This window comes from Bos indicus x Bos taurus, chromosome 24 (genome assembly GCF_003369695.1).
Source record: "Bos indicus x Bos taurus breed Angus x Brahman F1 hybrid chromosome 24, Bos_hybrid_MaternalHap_v2.0, whole genome shotgun sequence".
Taxonomy (NCBI): domain Eukaryota; kingdom Metazoa; phylum Chordata; class Mammalia; order Artiodactyla; family Bovidae; genus Bos; species Bos indicus x Bos taurus.
Window position 1 is genome coordinate 41,295,279 of NC_040099.1, and position 20,336 is coordinate 41,315,614.

General features: G+C 47.0%; 1 protein-coding gene across 4 annotated transcripts in view; it reads left to right on the forward strand.

Annotated features, from left to right (window-relative positions):
• Positions 1-267: 267 nt before the first annotated feature.
• Positions 268-20,336, forward strand: part of MTCL1 (microtubule crosslinking factor 1) — a 112,669-nt gene continuing 92,600 nt past the window's right edge. The window contains exons 1-3 of one of the 4 annotated variants that reach the window (XM_027525534.1): positions 268-962; positions 11,091-11,315; positions 13,367-13,525. In XM_027525534.1, the coding sequence (XP_027381335.1) occupies positions 927-962; positions 11,091-11,315; positions 13,367-13,525 (420 nt within the window). In that variant the 5' untranslated portion in view covers positions 268-926. The remainder of the gene's footprint in view (positions 963-11,090; positions 11,316-13,366; positions 13,526-20,336) is intronic. The other 3 variants (XM_027525532.1, XM_027525533.1, XM_027525531.1) reach the window with 3 other exon arrangements.

Consider the following 20,336-nt stretch of genomic DNA (forward strand, 5'->3'; position numbering starts at 1 on the left):
ACCCGCTGGCGGAACGGAGACGGCTGCACCGCGCACCCTCGCCAGCCAGACCGTTTCTCAAGGACCTGCACGGCCGGCCTGCGGCCCCCGGCCAGGCCGCCCCCTCCTCGGGCCGAGCCCCGGCGCCCGCCGCCCCGCGCTCTCCCAGCCTCGCGGGCAAGGCGCCGCCCTCGCCGGGGCCCCCGGCCGCGCCCGGCCGCCTCTCCCGGCGGAGCGGTGGCGCTCCCGGCGCGAAGGACAAGCCGCCGCCGGGCGCCGGGGCCAGGGCAGCGGGCGGCGCTAAGGCCGCTCCGGGCCCCAGGAGGGTGGCACGCGCGGCGCCCGCCGAGCCGCTGCCCCGGGTAGGGAAGCCACCGCCCGGGGCCGAGCCGCCGCCCGCCGCTGCCAAGGGCCGCAGAGCCAAACGCGCCTCCGGAGCTGTCCCCGCCCGCGCCGCCGGGCCCCGGGTCCCCGCCGTCGCGGTCCCGGCCGTGATCCTCGCCGTGACTTCCGCGGCCGGCTCCCCGGCCCCCGGCTCGCGCATCAGCCACACAGACAGCAGCTCCGATCTCTCCGACTGCCCCTCCGACCCTCTTTCCGACGAGCAGCGCCTGCTCCCCGCCGCCAGTAGTGACGCCGAGTCCGGCACGGGCTCCAGCGACCGGGAACCTCTGCGAGGAGCCCCCACGACCAGCCCCCCAGCTCGGGGGCCGCCGCCAGACAGCCCCGAGCCCCCGGGACTCCTCGCCGCGACCCCCGCCGCCTGCCTTGGGGGTCGGAACAGCCCCAGTGGGGTCCCCTCGGCGTCCCCGGGGCCGGGCGTGGTGGAGGATGTCGCGGGGCGCGCACCGCCGGAGCGAACGGGTCCCGCGACCCCCAGGGAGCACGGGCTGGGCGAGCAGCACCGGTTGGTCCCGGCGGCGGAGGAGGAGGAGCTGCTGCGGGAGATGGAGGAGCTGCGCTCGGAGAACGACTATCTCAAGGTGCGCAGCCTGCCCCGCCGCAGGTGTCCCGGCGGCAGCCCCAGGTCTGGGTGCGGGCTGGGACCCGCGAGCCCCTGCGTACCGGCCCCGAAAGCGCTTCTTTCAAGTGCCAGTCACTTTCCTGCGCCCGACACGCCAGGCGCTGGGAACTTGAGCCAAAGTTGTGGAAGGAGCAGCGAGACCTGTGGGTCCAGCCGCTTCTTCACCCACTTAGCTTGTTTCTAGAAAGTCTCGCGTCTTCCCTCGGATGCCTCTGCCCCAGTTGACGCTGCGTTAACTAGAGAGGCGGCTGTGACCGCCTTTTGGAGACGCAGTCGACCCCCTGCCCCCTCACCTGTGGGCGCGGCTTGTCCCCAGCCGAGAATCTCTGAGCGGGACCCCGTGCGCCGAGTGCGGGTCTCGGAGGGTGCAGACTCGCCTTCCCCTTTTCCCGCAGTTAAGAAGGCCGGGTGCTCTCCGAGTCTCCCCCGGGCGCAGACAGCCGGGTCACACCGCTTTCAGTGATAAACCTACAGCTCAGGAGTCCCTTGAGCGCGGCCTGGGCGGAGAGGCCACGCAGTCTTGCTGGCCGGTCCTTTGTACGTGTCCACCAGCCGGTTTTTCCGTGTCAGGAGAGGCCACTCGCGCCCGCTCTTTCGAGGGACTCACAGCCTGTGCGTCCATTGAGCGCTTTGCGGCGCGGCCTGCTCTGAGTGGCTTCTGGGTCTTGGTAGCTTTGGGGCACAAGTCTGACTCCATGTTTTCCAGGAGGAGGAGGAGAAGAGCAGGCGCTGCAGAAAAGAGGATTTAGACCGTATGGGGTGGGGAGGTCAGGGCACGCCGGGTGACTCCAAAACAAGGAGGGTGGTACTGAATGCATCTGTCTTAATTTATTGTGATGCTCAGGTTAGTCAACAGCTCCACCGTGTAAATCTCCTCCTTCTGTTAAGATGGTTAAATATATATCTCCTCCCAAATGCAGCGGCCCTCCTCATCAGTACGTTTTGTGATTCTCCCCATTTTCTCAGCAAAGGCTGACTCTCCCTGATGGAGGTCCCCGGGTGGCTGGTGGGACACGGATGTGGGCTTTTAAGGTGCGTGGAGGTGATCTGTGTAGTTAAGCTGGGGTCAGAGCAGTGGACTGAGGAGTGTTCCTATACCCAAGCTGCAGAGGCTGCTCTAACCCACTGAGCCCCCATGGTGGTTTTTATCCTGTTCAAAGAGGCAGAGGAGGATCGCGGTGGGAAGAGAGCAGATGGGGACTCCGAATAAAATGTTGCCAGTAGTACATTTGCTCTGGTCACCGACTCTTATGTAATAGACAGCAGAGTGAAATGTGAGAGTATGGAAGAGAAAGGGCCACGGTATTAGCATTACTCTGATGTGAAACCAGGGCTTTTGTAAATCTGCCCTGGAGGTAAGCTCCCTGAGGGTGAGAAAGACCATCTTTGAATTTTGTAGCCTCAGAGCAAATAGATGTTTCTCATGACATCTGATCTCAAGGCAGGCAGTTCAGCATCATTTCAGGGCTCACTCAGGCCGCTGGTTATTTGCTTTATTATTATTTTTTTCACATCATTGGATTCTCAGTGAAGGAAGTAGGTGTCTGACCCTGGAGTCTGCTCTGGTGTGTTTGATATTTCAGCGAATCTCGCAACACAGGGTATCTTTGTTGTGTTTATCACAACCCTAATTTCACTGACAAGGTCGCTGAGATCCGAGAAGATGTACCTACGTGTCCAAGGTCACCCAGCTAGTAAGTGATGCAGCTGGTATTTCCCCGGCCTCCAGACCTCTGTTCTCTCCCGGCTCCAGGCTGCATCCTTGTTTCCATCAAGGCTGAGAAGAGCCACGCCTGCCTTAGAGTTGTCTTATTAGCTTGGGCCGTACCCAGCATTTAGCTTTTTTGAGGAACCTCTCTTTTTAGGCCAAAGGGCCACAGTGAGCACTTCTCTACTGGACTGTTTGGGGTCCCATAGACCCCCCCTGGCAGTGTTTAATCTGTGGGAAATGTCAGTTGCCATTTCCTGTGGTGGTCATGGCCGAACGTTTCTGACCCGAGTCCATCTCCCAGCGGTTCCTCTGACAGCAGGAGAGAAGAGGCAGAGACAGTCTGGGGAGGCTGGGACATCAGGCTGATCACAAACACATGCGTGAGTTACATGGTTGGCTCTTCAGTAGCTTAAGTGACAGCCATTCAATTTGGGGATGAAAGACAACAGTCCTGCTAGACTTTTCTTAAGGTCAGTGAGCCTGCCCACATGTGTGGGATCGGGTTGGGAGCATCCCTGACCTCACAAAGCAATGACCTTTGCTGTAAGCCTGCTTTTGCACACGGATTTTAGAGCCTGCACCAGTGGTGGTGTTTTTTTTTTTTTCAGATGGCAGATAAATTAGTCCCTGACCTACTCCTTCCTTAGGGAATGTTGCATAGGACTCTGGAGATTAGGAGACTCCACCCAGAAATTTTACTTTGATATATTCTGGAGGATGGTGACCACAGTATTACAGGCTTTCCTGAGTCAGTTCTGTCACCACTATTGTATGAAACTCAAGTGAGAAGAATGAACCGAGAGTAATCAAGCAGAAGACTAAGGATGATGTGTTATTGATTGGGAAATTCGAGTGGAATTTTGTTTTTTAGCCAGACTGCTGTGTTTTTCCAGAAATCAGCTGTCAACAGAGAAGCGCCCGCCTCTGTTGTGTGGCGCTGAATGGGGCCATCCTCGAGTCATTCTGCCATCACCAGGCACCACGGTGACTACATGATGTTGTTTAGTCGCTAAGTCGTCTCTGACTCTTGCAACCCCATGGACTATAGCCCGCCAGGCTCCTCTGTCCATGGAGTTTTCCAGGCAAGAATACTGGAGTGGGTTGCCATTTCCTTCTCCAAGGTATCTTCCCAACCCAGGGATCGAACCGTCATCTCCTGCATTGGCAGGCAGATTTTTTACCACTGAGGCACCAGGGAAGCAGGGTAACTAGATGATGAGTAAGTACTCAGTCCGGGTGGTTGGCTTTTTGCATGAAAGCAGTCAGAAAAGCCCTGTTGGCCCTTGACTGCAGATGAACTTGTATGTAATTTGGAAGGCTTCAGGAGTGAAGATAGGAGATTGAAGTCAGTTGTCCAAAGGGCTTTGCTTCTTTCTCAGACCAGACTCAGGTCCATCTTAGTGACCAGGGTGTCTGAGAAACTCTGGCCATCGTGATCTCTGCCTGCCCACCATCACTGTGTTTTGCTCCAGCGCTCAATCAGACAAGCCCTGGAGCTCATTGTGAACATATTAATTATGTTCTGTTTCCACAGGCTTTTCAGGAGGGTTTAATTGCTTTGCATTTATTGGCCTATTTCGGAAATGCTTCTCACATTGGTGGGGGATGCTAGCAGGACACCCTTCCCCCCACCCCCAAGTAGTGTACTTCCAAAGGGCCCCAGTCCTGGGGGCTCCAAGGTCGGCCTGGGGAGGGCTGCTGAATTTGCTCTGCCCTTTCGGTTACCTCCTAAGAATTATTTTTGGTGAAAACAAGCAAAGTGCCTGCTAGCTCAAAGCAGACACCATGGGAATGTGGAACAGCAGTGAGTTCTCAAGGGGGCTGCTGGGGAGGCCATTCGGGTGGAGCGGTTGCACTGCCTCAGCACTGGCCCAGCCTTGGCCTCGGCATCCTGCTTCTCTCTTGGGGTCTTGGGAGTTTCAGGATCTGCAATGATTTGGTTAAATCCAGCCGTGAAGATTCCAGGCACTCTGAATGGCCAGGAAGGGGTGGGGGTGGGGTGGACACTGAGGCAAGAAAAAACAGTTCTGAGCATAAAGTGCTTCAGCTCCTCCCTGCCTACCCCCCTCCCTCCTGGAAGGTTGAAGCAGACAGTGTCCCTATTCTTTCCTGACCTTCTGCTTTCCACACCCATTCTTTATTCAGCCTGCAAACAAGCGGCTGTAATCATCTTAGGTGGCGAGATAATGTGGACCAGGGCACAGGGGGGCCGTGGCTGCTGGATGAACTGGCACTTGTAAACAATGGCTGAGCCCCCCTGTGTCTTCTGAGCCTCAGCTGGGACTCTGCAGAGCACATTTCCATTGATGGGAGGGAAAGGAGGTGGATTATTTGTATATTACAGTAGACAATAGTTAAGGGTCTGCAACTCCCAGAGGAGGGAATTATTGCAACAGTAGCCAGCTGACTGCTCACTGTCTAAATTGAGTGTGTTTAAAGAGGGAGTGATTAAAGTAGGACTAGTTATTGATTTTAAGTTGTTTAAAGGGAAGCATTGGAGGAGGAAATGGCAACCCACTCCAGTGTTCTTGCGAATCCCATGGACAGAGGAGCCTGGTGGGCTGCCGTCTGTGGGGTCGCACAGAGTCGGACACGACTGAAGCAACTTAGCAGCAGCAGCAGCACCAAGATCATCAGTATGATCAAGGGTTTTCATCACTTTTACTATGAAACCAAGGATTTGGTTTTTATATTTGTGGATAAACTATCCTCAAAGAGATTTTCTTTGACATTTTAATCTTGGTTTATTTTAGTGCACACATGGTACCTCATTTTTTCTTAAATCTGATGTATGTATATGTATGTGTGTGTGTGTATACACACACACACACACACACACGGGGCTTCCCAGACGGCACTAGTAGTAAAAGAATCTGCCTGCCAGTGCAGGGAGATACAAGAGACGGGTTTAATCCCTGGGTCGGGAAACTCCCCTGGAGAAGGAAATGGTACCCAGTATTTTTGCCTGGAAAATTCCACGGATAGAGGGGCCTGGTGGGCTCCAGTCCATGGGGCTACAGAGAGTTGGATATTCCTGAGCACACATATACACACTCACGAGTATAAAATAAAGCTTGATTTGTTATCTGCAGGTGAAGGGGAATAGTTGGGGAGCTCTCTAGTACTTCAAGGTTTCATGCTATACAAAATTCGAAAAGTATATTTAGTTAAAGCTAAATTAGCTTTTTAATGAGATAATGATCTAACATTTGAGTATCTGACAGACCTGTTGTTAATTCAATATAAAACTTGATTAAGGGAAATTTTCTCATTATCTGTATTAAAAACCAACAGTTTTCTGCTCTTACTGTGTGTAAATTTAGTCTAGCAGAAACATTATATGTTCTGCTTGATTGGGTTTGTTAAGCATTTAAATGGCAGACATCTTTAAGGTTCTTTGATACAATGTTTTCTACATTAGAGCATGCTGTCAGAAAATTAATGTAATGTTCGTTTGAAAAATCACTCTCCCATCATGACCCTAATCTGAATAATCACAGTTTTTGCTTTTCAAATGTCTGCTTCCTGCCTACATGGTTTGTAATTTGCTTTTCTTATAACTTCTTTTCACTGAACCTGAAAATTGTTTTTTTCAAGGCTTTTTGAAAAGAGTTGAAACCCTGGCCTCATCCTGTCTCTGCAACAGACAAGTGTTTGGAAGCCATTTAAACGTTTAGGGTTTCAGTATGCTCATTTTAAAAATGGAGGGTATTAATACCTTTTATGCACATTGCGGTGCTTTGGTGAGGACCAGTTGTGAAAACGAATATACCCACACATTGACAATGTCAAGTTCTAAACGTTAGCTTGCTGTTATTTTGCGCCGACAGGCTTTTTGCAAGTGTGATTTAAAGCTTCTTGTTTCACGTGTCCTGGTGGTTGCTGATAATTTCTCCCATTTACTGGAAAGAGTATGTGTGTGGAAGCCCTGGGTTTGTACCTGGGCTTCCAGTTATCAGCCGAGAGGCTTTGGGTGTGTTCACCAGTGTGGGTTTGGCCTCTTTGTCCATCTTGTGGGGGCCGTGTGTCCCTGCAGGCTTATCGTAGGCTTAGTAACGAAGGCGAAATGCTAAAGAAAGGGTGTCTGCTGGTCCACAAATTTAGATAAAATATGAGTTATAAAAGCAGTGATTCAAATACATGCAATTACAATCTCTTCCTAATTTTCTTTTCAAAGCGACTAATGTTAGTGGTTATTTATGCCAAGAGCTATTAGCTGTTTACATCTGGCCTGCTGAGTGATCTGGAGGTGTGGGTACATCGAACCCTGGAACAGGCTTTTTCAGTCCATAGCATGGGTGCAGGCGTCTGTAGAGCATAACTAGCGTTTAATCGTAGGGTTGATGAGGGGCCCCCCATTACAAAGTCTGAAAAACCAGAGAACATTTTTTTAAGTGGAAGTCCTACCATATGTTTTTTTATGACTACGTCACATTTTAAAATTCATGTTTGAGTAATAGGTAATTTTCAGCATTAATGACTTGACAAGCTTTCTAGAAAGGGCTGCCCTGCTGGCTCAAATGGTAAAGAATCTGCCTGTAATGCAGGAGACCCAGGTTCGATCCTTGGGCCGGGAAGATCCCTTGGAGAAGGGAATGGCTACCCACTCCAGTATTCTTGCCAGAGAATACCATGGACAGAGAAACCTGGTGGGCCACCATCCATGGGGTCACACAGAGTCAGACACAACTAAGAGACTAACACTTTGAGTAGAAGGAAAAGCCTTCGCACACAGTGCCTTCATAAACGGAGTGCCAACGCCACTGGATATTTGTGGGTACCCCTGGATATATACAGTGATTACTGCTTATGTTGAAATATTTTTATTAGTTACCCAGTGTAATAATTAACTAACTGTATTCAGATACCTAGATTAAGCTTTTTCTCAAAGTCAAATCAGATTTGCAGAAGGGACCTGAGAAGCTTGACCTTGATTTTGAAGATTCAGGACTAACTCTCTTTATGGGAGGATGGCATGCACAGGCCTGTTTGAAAGCTTGTAGGCTGTGGTGGCTGGTCTCCTCTGGCAGGGGTTGGGTCAAGGGCAAGGCTCTCATGGCTCAGTGCGGGGATTCGGCATCAGAAACAGTCTCTCTGCTGCAGGTTGAAAGGCCCTTCCAGAAGTCAGTGTGTTCTCTAGGCCCTTGAAGAGCCCAGCCTGTCCATTCTGTCCACTGTCTGGCCTCTGTTCCACCCAGTAAACCCCAATTCCAGCAAACTTTCCTATTGGAACAAGATTTATAGGAAGGGTCCTCCATGAAGAAGAAGAAGAAAAAAGCCAATGAAACTTGCTTATATGTCATAACATTTTCAACATTAAGATTTACCTTTTTCTAAAAGATTTTTTAATGTGGATTATTTTAAAAGTCTCTATTGAATTTGTTATAATATTGCATCTACTTTACGTTTTGATTATTTGGCCTCGAAGCACATGGGATCTTAGCTCTCCCCAACCAGGGGTCAAACCCACACCACCTGCATTGGAAGGCAAGGTCTTAACTACTGGAGGCAATTCCTTAAGAGTTACCTTTCTTAAGACACATGCTGCTAAGTCACTTCAGTCGTGTCCAGCTCTGTGCAACCCCATAGACGGCAGCCCACCAGGCTCCCCCGTCCCTGGGATTCTCCAGGCAAGAATTTTGGAGTGGGTTGCCATTTCCTCCTCCAATGCATGAAAGTGAAAAGTGAAAGTGAAGTCTTTCAGTTGTGTCCGACTCTTCGTGACCCCATGGACTGCAGCCCACCAGGCTCCTCCATCCATGGGACTTTCCAGGCAAGAGTACTAGAGTGGGGTGCCATTGCCTTCTCCGCTTAAGACACATAAGAACACCTTATTTTTTTTATATATATAATTTTTTTTTTTGGCCCCACTACATGGCATGTGGGATCTTAGTTTTCTAACCAGGAATCGAACCCGTGCCCTCTGCATTTGGAAGCACAGAGTCTTAACCACTGGACCATCAGGGAATTTCCAGACATCTTTTATTTTTAATGAGATTATCGCCACTGGTACAGAAATTCTGTAAGAATCTTTAGCAGACAAAACATTTTATTCGTTTGGCTACTAGGAAGTTGTTAAAGCTTTCATTTTTAACATCCACTTCCCTTCGTGGGCCATTGAAATGGGCCCCACTTGGAGCCATGGTCAGCTGAGTGGGTCATGTCCTTGGTCAGGTGGTGTGGACAGAGTGGAAGAACCTGTAGGCGGCCTTTGGGAGAATCAGATGCTTCACATGTGCCCTTTCCCCTACAGGTGATGGCTGCATACAGATAGGGTTGGCTGGACAGTGGTTTTCACGCTGTTCGTGCCAATTTGTTATTTTTCCACAAGGGTTCCCAGTTCGTTTGGTACACATCTCCTATGTGATCTTATCCAGGATAAAATAATCTGCAGGAGGTTTACTACTAGTCAATTTCTTGTCTGCCTGAGGCTCTGATGTTGGGAAACTCTTTTCTTTATTGTAAGTAAATCCCTGGTTTTTGAGAATAAATGCAGGATTAGCGAGGGTGGCCAGACTCCAGGAACAAACTGAAAAGAATGAGAGCTGATGAGTTAGGGTGTCCGTGTCTGGGAGCATTTTTTCCCTTTGAGCCTCAGTGTTAACAAAATAAATGAGAATGAGGACTTCCCTGGTGGTCCAGTGGTTTCACTGCTGAGGGCCTGGGTTCTATCCCTGGTTGGGGACTAAGATCAAACAAGCCACATGGCACAGCCAAAAAAAAAAAAAGATGACCAAGAGTATCCTAGTCTGGAGGCGTTTATGCCGTCAAATATGAAACTAATCAAGACAATTCCTAGAATGCTTTTCTTAATCTCCAACCTTCTAAGTTGCTCCTCGCTGAAGCGTTTATTATAGAAAATATACCCTGCATGCTACTGCCTTTTCTGTGGCTTTTGGAAGAGTTGTCCATGATCAGGCTACAAGACTGGAACAAAACAATGTGAGGTGATGTCCAGTCTGCACTGCGTTCAGGAGCTGGTCTTTCTGGGTGTTGACCGAGGTTCAAGTGTATTCATTCCACAAATATGTATTAAGGGCCTGCTGTGTGGCTCACGCTGCTCTGGACACTGGGAGACTCCAGGTGTCTGCTTTCCTGGTGCTTACCTTCCCGTGTGGGTGACAGATGAAGAGTAGGAAGAAACCGATAATATTTGATGGTGGTAGGAAGTCGGAGGGGCTTTAAAGTGGCGCTCGTGGTAAAGAACTTACCTGCCATGCACGAGATAGAGAGGCGGGTTCAATCCCTGGGTTGGGAAGATCCCCTGGAGAAGGAAAAGGGAACCCACCCCAGTATTCTTGCCTGGGAGAAATCCCATGGACAGAGGAGCCTGGCAGGCTACACTCCATAGGGTTGCAGAGTCGGACATGACTGAAGCGACTTAGCACTATGCAGATATGAGGGGCAGGGCCTGGGGCTAGAGACAGTGGCGGTAGGGGGCATTGTGTGCCTTCTGACTGATTTACCTACCATGAGCTTGGTCACGAGCTGGGGAGGAGCTTTTTAAGGAGAAACCATCACAGGTGATCTGCCTCCTGCACCTGGACCCTGAGAGAGGGCAGGCTGGCCCTGAGGGGAGGGGGCAGCTGTGGCTCCCTGGAGAGGAATGGAGGCGGAATGAGCATGGTGTATGGAGCCCTGGGGAGATAGCCCCGTAGGTTGGATGTTGAACTGACAGCACTGCATTGGCTGGGCTGGGAGGGAAAGAGGGAGCCAGGAATAACTCCCGGGTTTCTTCTGTATCCCAGCATCTTCATGTCGATCCCAGAGTGGAGTGGAGATGGGAGATGAAGGGCAGGGGAATGGAAAAAACCAAACCGATGTGTATTTGAAATAGCGCACAGGTTTTATCTTTAGAATCATGAGTCACGTAGTTCCAAGATTGGTGTGGCGGGACAGCATTTTAAGGACATTTGCGGGTGTGTTATGATTCCCGGGCAATTCATAGGGATGAGCCCCCTGAAGTTTGTTCTTTGCAGGCAATGTCTGACTCATCTTACTGCCTAGCTTGTGTCTTAGGGACACAAGTTCAGGTCAGCGTTTGGTTTGTATCTAGGGTTTGATTACCTGCAGAGACGGCGTCATTTATGATGAGGATTCTGTAAGGAAAGATTGGGAGCGGGGTAAATGCTGAGAGGCTGCGATGACTAAGCCGTGCTCGTTTTTGGTTTCCGGATCCACGAGACCTGAACAGACATCTGGTGATGCTGTCTCGTGTGAGAATTTCCGGAGTCCCTGGGCTGTATTGCACACGTGTTTCCGGAAGTCTACAGGTGACTGCAGAAAGTTCACAGTACTGCAGGGCAGGAGTGGACGGGCGACTCCGCCCTGTCCCATAGACCTGGCTTCTCAGTGCCCTCTGTCTGGCTTGTGTAGGATGAGTTGGATGAACTCCGAGCGGAAATGGAAGAGATGAGAGACAGTTACTTGGAGGAGGAGGTTTACCAGCTGCAGGAGCTGCGGCGGGAGCTGGACCGCGCCAACAAGAACTGCCGAATCCTGCAGTACCGCCTCCGGAAGGCCGAGCAGAAGAGGCTGAAGGTGGCGGAGACCGGGCAGGTGGACGGGGAGCTTATCCGGAGTCTGGAGCAGGACCTGAAGGTGAGCACAAGGTGGACAGTGGGCGGGACTTGCCTTCCCCAGAGAAGCCGGGGGGAGTTTCCATACAATTTCACAAGTTTGCCTCGAAGGTGTCTTAGAGATCCAGTTTAGGGCAGCGTTTGGTTTGAATCTAAAGTTTGATTGCCTGCAGAGATGGCATCATTTATGATGATGATTCCGTAAGGAAAGATTGGGAGCGGGGTAAATGCTGGGAAGGCTGTAAGACCTGAAGTGCAGCCCTCAGGATCCACTTACACGTGGTCTTTTTTTTTTTTTTTTAATTAATTTATTTGGCTGTGATGAGCCTTAGTTGTGGCACATGAGATCTTCATACTCTCACATGAGATAATCTTCATAATCTCATGGGCTTCTCTCGTGGCTCAGCTGGTAAAGAATCCGCCTGCAGTGCAGGAGACCTGGGTTCGATCCCTGAGTGAGGAAGATCCCCGAGACAAGGGAAAGGCTACCCACTCCAGTATTCTGGCCTGGAGAATTCCACTGACTCTATAGTCCATGGGGTGGCAAAGAGTCAGACATGACTGAGTGACTTTCACTCATTCACTCACATGAAATTTTTAGTTACTGCCCCAGGGCATGTGGGATCTTAGTTTACAGACCAGGCACCCCTGCCAAAAGAATAAATAAATCATAGATCTTCAATTAAAAAAAAGAATTAATACCTGCCCCCTCTGGTCTGATCATTCTTTAGAAATTGTGCAGAAACTCCTAAAGATCTGGAATGTTTTAAAAAATTGATTCATTATCAATTCAGTTTTAGTCAAAGATCACTTTTAAAAGTTGACCCCAGTCACTTAACATTTTTTGTTATTTCTAGGGTGCAAAAATGCTGAAATTACCGTAACCCAAGTAAGACTTGTAGTAGTGACTTAACTGAAAGAGAAATAGGGTCACAGTTAATTGTTTAAAGTGTCTTTGAGAATCATCAGCAGAAGTGGGAATAAGGTGAAAATACCCCAGACTTTCTTCCATTTGTCCTTTCCACTGAGGCCTCTCTCCTGCCCCAGTTATCAAATCATTTATCTAGAGATGAATTATGTATAATGTCCTTCTTATTATCGGAGTCCCTATGAAATCTCATTTAGCCTTTCATTACAATAACAGAAAAAGAATCTTTGTAACTCAGATTTATAAACCAATAACAAGATGTCATTCAGTGTGATGTAAAGGTGATTTATATTTCTGTTACAAAATCTCCTTAGTTCCTTTTAGAAAGTGAAAGTGTTGAACTGCCTTTATAGCATTTGAATGTTTTATTAGAGTAGGCAATTTAAAACCTGACTATATTAAGTATGTACTGAATACAGTAATTTTTTTAAGCAAGTAGGGTTCTTTAAAAATTATTTTGAGAAACAGAAATGTTTATTTGATGATCTTTTACAAAATTATTTGTTATTCATTTTATTTATTTATTTTTGGCTGCGCTGGGACTTCTCTGCTGCACGTGGGTTTCTCTCATTGTGGAGAGCAGAGGCTACTCTTCGATCCAACATGCAGTGTGGCTTCTCTGGTTGCAGAGTACGTTTCTAGGTGCACAGGCTTCAGTAATTGTAGCACGTGGGCTTGGAAGTTGCAGCTCTAGAGCGCAGGCTCAGTAGTTGTGGTGCATGGACTTAGTTGCCCCGAGGCATATGGAATCTTCCCGGACCAGGGATTGAACCTATGTCCCCTGCCTTGGCAGGCAAATTCTTAACCAGTGGACCACCAGGTAAGTCCAATGATCATTTTTAATTGATCATTTAAAGCATGTGCTCCTGGGAAGACTTGGCATTCTAAGCAATATTCCAGAAGGAACAGGGCTGTGGCAAAGTGGCCTTTTAATCCAGATGAAAGTCATACTTCCCCTTAATGTGGATTTCATGTTTTAAACTAATACCCCTTCCTTTAAATGTAGGCTTGTTAATATTGCCAGGATCTTTGCTCTTTGGTGTAACACAATATTCCTTAGTGATTCTGCCTCTGAAGTGGTTTGGAGGTGCCCTTAGCACACAGAAGCCTTCCCATCAGATGACTGTGTCTGTGGGTTGATGCAGGTGGCCAAAGATGTATCGGTCCGATTGCACCATGAACTTGAAACCGTGGAGGAAAAGAGAGCTAAAGCGGAAGACGAGAATGAAACTCTCCGACAGCAGATGATCGAAGTGGAGATATCAAAGCAGGCCCTGCAGAACGAGCTGGAGAGACTGAAGGAGGTGAGTCAGGTGGATGGGGGCTTGCCCCTTGCGAACATGGGACTCCCAAGTGTCCTTTTTTTTTTTTTTTTTAAATTAATGTATTTTTATTTTGGTTGCACTGGGTCTTCATTGCTGCGCGTGGGCTTTCTCTAGTTGTGGCGAGCAGGGACTCTTCTCTAGTTGAAGTACACGGGCTTGTCATTGCAGTGGCTTCTCTCGTTGCCAAGCACAGGCTCCAGGCCAGCGAATTTCAATAGTTTCAGCATGCAGGCTCGAGAGCTCCAGTTCAGTAGTTGTGGCACGTGAACTCAGTTGCTCTGTGGCTTCCAAGTGTCCTGGTCTTACTGTGGTTTAAGGCAGGGGACGGCCAGCTACTGTTTGTATGGCCTGGAAACTAAGAATGGTTTTTACATTTTTTATAGAGTTGGGAAAAAAGTATGAAACAAAGCTGAAAAAGCAATGACGATGTGACCGAGGCTGTGTTGCTTGTAAAGCCTGAAATATCTGCTCCCTGACCCTTTACGGAAAAGGCTTGTTGAACCCTGGTCTCAAGCTATTTTTTATAATTTCCATTCCAATGAGCTGGCTGTTAGTTCCCTTTATGGGTCCATGTGGGGTGTATTATTACTAGAATACAAAATTAGGCAGTCTCTTTTTTCTCGAGAGCCTTCTCTTCCAATGAGCTGGAAAATATGTTATGCTTGTCCATTATCTATGTCAACAGATGTGGGTGTGTGCTGCCTGTGTCTGTTATGCAGCCAATATGATTTAAATATAGATTTCTTTTACATTTCAGAGAGTGACTGTGTTCTAGCAAAGCGGTCTAGACAATGCATATGTATTTTTTTCATTTGCAACGGTAATGCAAATCCCGTTTTGTTGTTGACATCCAGTATAAGATTAAAGCTGAATGTCCTCTTGGAAAATATCCTGCATATTGATGAAGGTACAAATTGTGGTGAGGGTTTGAGATAATGGCTAAAAAGCCAGCATGTTATGTGCCAACACTTAGCACTTCATGGTTCCTTTGGATTCACTTCATGATTCAGCTGCTAATCCATCTACTGCTCCACCCACACTTCACTCAGACCCTCGACTGGGCCCTGGGGAGGCAGATGCCCTGCCTTCAAGGTGTTTACTGAGCCAACATGTTATGGATTTGTGTAAATTCTGTGTATGTTGCCACTTCCATGAAAACACTGCATGTTCTATTTATTTGTCTTGTCACTGTCCCCCTTTGCGAATGGCCCCGTGGGACTTGGGCTCTATGGACCAGGTTCTGTCTGTCTGGGTCACTGTGGGGGGTTCCCACAAGGGCCTGAATCCCAAGGGTTGTCGGGGACTTTCCGGGTGAGTGGGGGATGCAAGTGAGAGCTTCACAGAGGAGGAGATGGGGAGCCTGGAAGGTTCTGTCCTGCTTAATGACCCTCCTCTGGCTGTGACCACTCGCCTCTACACTTACGCATCCTAATAACTTTTCTTCCCTCTTTTCCTTTTGGTCTGAATTTGCTAGGAGGCAGGCTGTAATGATTTCTTTTCCCGAGATTTCCAGTTTGAGCCTGACCTTGAGGGTACAAAAGACAACTTTGAAGTATATTTTTAAGTTTTATACGCGTGTATGTTTTATGTATGGACTTCCCTAGTAGCACAGTGATAAAGAATCTGCCTGCCAATATAGGAGATGCAGGTTCAACCCCTGGGTCGGGAAAATCCGCTGGAGGAAGAAATGGCAACCCACTCCAGTATTCTTGCCTGGAGAATCCCGTGGACAGAGGAGCCTGATGGGCTACAGTCCAGGGGTTGCAAAAGAATCAGACATGACTTAGTGACTAAACAACAACAACGTTTGTGTATAAATATATAAATTATATATATAAGTAAATATGTGTATTTAAAGCAGGCAGGGATTCTTTTTCCCCAGCTGAAATGGATTTGTGAAGGACCTGACATCAAGTCACAAATAGCTCTCTGGGGAGAGAAATGACCACTGATGGTGGAGGCTCAGGCTGGTCTGAGGAGGGAGTGGGGGGTCAGCCCCTCCCTTTCTTTACGGCTTAAAATTACTCAGAGGGGTCGCTCATCTGGAACACAATCACTGTGCTCTTACCTCCAGAGTGGCAGTCAGACTGGTGGGGCCGCGTTCTGACACCAAAATGCTCAAGGAGTCCCAAGACTGAGAGTCTGAGGAGGGTCGGGGGCTGGTGGGCCGTTCTGGGTGCAGCAGGGTGCACCAGTTCAGAGGTCGCGAAGACAATGTTCATCGGAACATTCGAGCCGGGGTCTCCGTGAATGGCTGCTTTGTACCAAAGCCACCATAGACTTAGCCGTAGGTTTTGCTCTAGAGAGAGATAGTGTTTTCTCCGTCTTGAGCCGTGCTGGTGATCGTTCACCCCTGAGGGCTGGTAAATGGATGATGAGCCACATTCTGAGACGGTCCAGGGCAGTTTGTGCATCTCCACCACAGACCTGGGTGCGGATGTGTCTGCACCCCAGCCTCGGAGGACGGTGAGACGGTGGATCTCGGCGGTTGCAGCTTCTCTCTGCAGACCGTGCTTTCAGCGCCTGGGGGACTCCTCCAGGGTGTGTGTCTCCTCGCTCTGCAAACTCACTCTGTGCAGGAACAGACTTGTCCCCTTTGCCCCCTCCTGTACCACACTCTTGTCTTTCCAGCTGTGTTAACGGTGCCACTGTCCTTTAAGTCACCCAGGCTTAATGGCTGGCAATTATCCTTACCCTTCCTGCTCCCCCTGCTGCTCTGAGTTCACGGTCTTAGAAATTCTTTTTCATTGGTATGTGCTACAGGGTTGAACCTTAAAATTATACCAAGTGAAAGAAGCCAGGTGTTGTACGAATACATTTATCAGAAATGTTCAGATAGGTAAATCCATAGATAGCAGATTAGGGGCTGGGGAGGAGGGAGACTGACTGGGGTTTCCTCTTGGGTGATGACAGTGTTTTGGAACTGGGTGGAGGTGGTTTGCACAACATTGTGAGTGTGCCAAAGGCCACTGGACTGTACACTTTAAGACAGTTCATTTTAACCTCATTTAAACTTTGTGACTTTCTTCTATCCGTCCTTTCACGCATCTCTCCGGTGAATATTTTGAGGGCTGACACTCCAGTCACCACATTCAGGGATGCAGCACTTCTAACTGCCCCTTCTGTTTTACCTTCTGTATCCCCCCAGTCCGACAGTTTGCACAGGACTTAAACAGACAAACTTGCCTTGGCACGTTGTCTAGCCCTTTAGCATGACACAGGTCCTTTCCTGCCTGGTCCATCTCGGTTTCCCATCCCAAGGCACTAACCTCTGCAATGAACTGAAAGGCAGTTGAGAAGGATGAGAAGAGACATGCCCTCTGGGCCTCGAACTCCTAGAGGTGTGTCACTTTCTCCATGGATAGAAGAGATGCTTAAAGAGGCCTGGCAGGATTAACCCTCTGGAATTGTCCCTTCTGGTCAGCCAGCTCACTGACTTCCTGTGTTGTTCACATCCTGTCCATGCACCCAGATTCCCATATACCCCTTCACTTGTGCAAAACTCGAATTTTTTGACCCCCCTTTTGGGTACATTTTTTCTAGTAGTCTCTCTATGGTGGAATATCCCAAAAAGGTTGAAACGGTTAACCTTAGTGGACTTTCAGCTTTGTAAAGATCGCCCAGGTGCTTTCACTGTATTTCTTTCTACCAGAAAGTTTCTTAAATGCACGCTAGACACAAATAATAACCGGCCAGTTAATCTGCACTTTCAAGAGAGGCAAGTTTTGGATCATAACAGGGAACTAGGGTTGGTGGATGGAGCCACAGGGAACCAACTAGCTGTCAGATAGCTCTTGTGGGACATCCTTCATCACTATTCAGGACATGATATTGATTCTCTGGGTTTGGCTGAGACTCCTTTGTGCCAAATAAATGGTCAGATTTTATAACTGTTTCTGTCTTTAAATTAGTCTATTTTAGTTGCACTGGGTCTTCGTTGCTATGCATGGGCTTTCTCTAGTTGCAGTGAGTGGGGCTACGCTTTGCTGCACGGACTTCTCATTGGAGTGGCTTCTCTTATTGTGGAGCACCGGCTCTAGGGCTGGTGGGCTCAGTAGCTGTGGCACATGGGCTTAGTTGCTCTGCAGCGTGTTGAATCTTCCCGGATTAGGGATTGAACCCATGTTCCCTGCCTTGGTAGGCAGACTCCTATCCACTGTACCACCAGGGAAGTCCTTGCAACTGTTTTGTGAGTGCTTGAGAGGAATATGTATGCTCCAGTTTTGGGATGAAGACTTTGAATCCATTAGATTGAAGACTTTCCAACTTGAACTATACTTACAGCAGAAAGAACATTTTATATCATCACTTAATATACAGATCAAAAGTTTTTACAAAGTAATGCTTATTTTTTGCCATATGGGATATATTCTGGTATTTTCAGTTCTGTTCAATTTTTTTTAAATGGTATTTGTAAGTTCAAATCCATTACTAGATTGCCACAATTTGGGAAAAAATGTGTATCAGATCACTTGTTAATTGTGTTGTTCAAATTTTCTATATCCTTTACAGTTTTGTCTGTTAAATATCTCTTTAGGATAAAGATGTATTAAAATCACCCATTATAATTTTACATTTAAATTTTCTTCTTATATTCTGTCAAACTTTGATTTATAGATTTTGAATATGAATTCATAAAGATTTAGAACCTTTATTTGGTAATGAATTGTTCCCTTTATCATTTCATAATGACCTCTTTATTCTAATGTCTTGCTTTTTCCTGTTAAGCCTATTTGTCTGCTTTTATCATCCATGCCAAATTTCTTTTAGTTAGTATTTACCTCCTACAGACTTTTCGGTGATTCTCGTCTATTGTTTCCGCACCACTATGTTTTAGGTGTATTTTTTGTGAATGGACTATAGCTACCTTTTAAAAACTGGAATCTGGGAATCTCTTTTTTCAAAACTTGTGAATTTAATCCAGTTACATTTTTTGTGGCTATTAATGTATTTGAACTTATTTCTGTCATTGTATTTTCTGCTATCTTCCATGCCTTTTCTTTTTTCTATTTTTTTTCTCTTTTTAAAAACATTTTTATTAAAAAGCATTACAGCCAGCTGCAACAAGAGCAGAAAGAAAGGGGAGGGGTCGGTAAGACCCAGGGGACCCCATCCCAGCTGCTCCCAGGGGTTGGAGGGCATGACAGACTAGGGAGGGGCCTGAGTGGTGGCGATGCAGGGAAAGGCTGCCTACCATCTTTTTTTCTATTTTTAATATTGATTTCTCTTTAATTAAATTTGCAATTCTCACGTTCTCTCTCTTGGTTAGGAAACCATACATTACACTTTTGCTGATACTTATATTTTTAACATGCATGTTTGTCTTAATATCCCAAACTAATCACTGTCCATATTCTTTTCCTGAATAATACAAGCATCTTAGAAAGCTTCAACTCCAGTCAACTCCCATCTTTCATACTATTGTTACCTAGTACCATTCTGGTTTCATCTTTTTAAAATCAGCTGCCCCCCAAGTTGACTAATAACTCATGCTGTTATTTAGATTCATTTGCACATTTTCCAACCTGCTATCGTTGCTTCTTGAGTGTTGCTCCTTCTAATTCAGTTTCCTTCTCACTGATCTATTAATATATCTTTTAGTCATTCCTTTTTCAGTAAACGATATTGTCTAATATGCTTTTATTTCATACTCAGTCTTGAAAGCTATTTAATTGGGTATAGAATTCTAACATTTTGAAGATAATATTTTTATTATCTTTTGACTCTAGTTTGCTATCAAGAGATCTGCTGTCAGATACTCTCATCTTGGTAGATAACCTGTCTTTGCTTCCTGGTTGCTTTTATACTATTCTCTTTGTGTTTGGTATTCTGCAGTTTGAATCAGATGTATCTCGATTTATTTTTATTTGGCTCAACATTCTTTGTCAGTCTGAGTGTGTGGCTTTCATAAAATCTGAAAAATTCTCACTCTTTGAATAGTGTTCTATAATGAAACTGTCTCTTTGAATCATGTTTCTTTCCCATTCTCTGTGTTTCTTCTAGAATTCCTTCCTATTAGTCTTTGTGGGACTTTCTTATGATGGCCATTCTTACTCCATCCTCCATCTTACCCACCTATATATTTTTTTAAGGCATTTTTATCTCTGTATGGTACATTCTGAATAATTTCTTCACTTCTTATCCAGATTATTAATTCTCTTCTTTACATAATAATTAGTTTTATTCATCCACTAACTTTTCATTTCAGTGAGTTTACATTCTAGAAGTTTAAAAAAGCTTGATCTTTTTCATATATTATCTTTTTCTCATCATCTCATAGTTCTTGGACTTTCCAGGTGGGTCAGTGGAAAAGAATTTGCCTGCAATGCAAGAGATGTGGGAGACGGGAGTTCAGTCCCTGGGTTGGGAAAAATCCCCTGGAGAAGGAAATAGCAACCCACTCCAGTATTCCTGCTTGGAAAATTTCACGGACAGAGGAGCCTACCAGGCTACAGTCCATGGGATCGCCAAGAGTCAGACACGACCGAGCACACACATACACATGGTTCTTGCTTTAAATCTTCAAACATTTTAAAGTCATAGTCTTTTTCAGTTTGTTCTGTTTATCTTGAGTTCTTGGTGTTACTAAGTGTTCAGTTTAGATCTGGTGACTGTTACGTGGATTATGAGCCCTTCTGAGTGGGAATTCCATGAAGTTTGTTGCAACGTCCTCCTAGTGAGTTTTAACGTTGATCTTTTTGGAGGCCTTGGTGGTATCATTGGTCCAAATACAACTCTTAATTTTGGCCTCATGGATCTGTGTACCAAATGGGTGTGTCAGTTGAACACT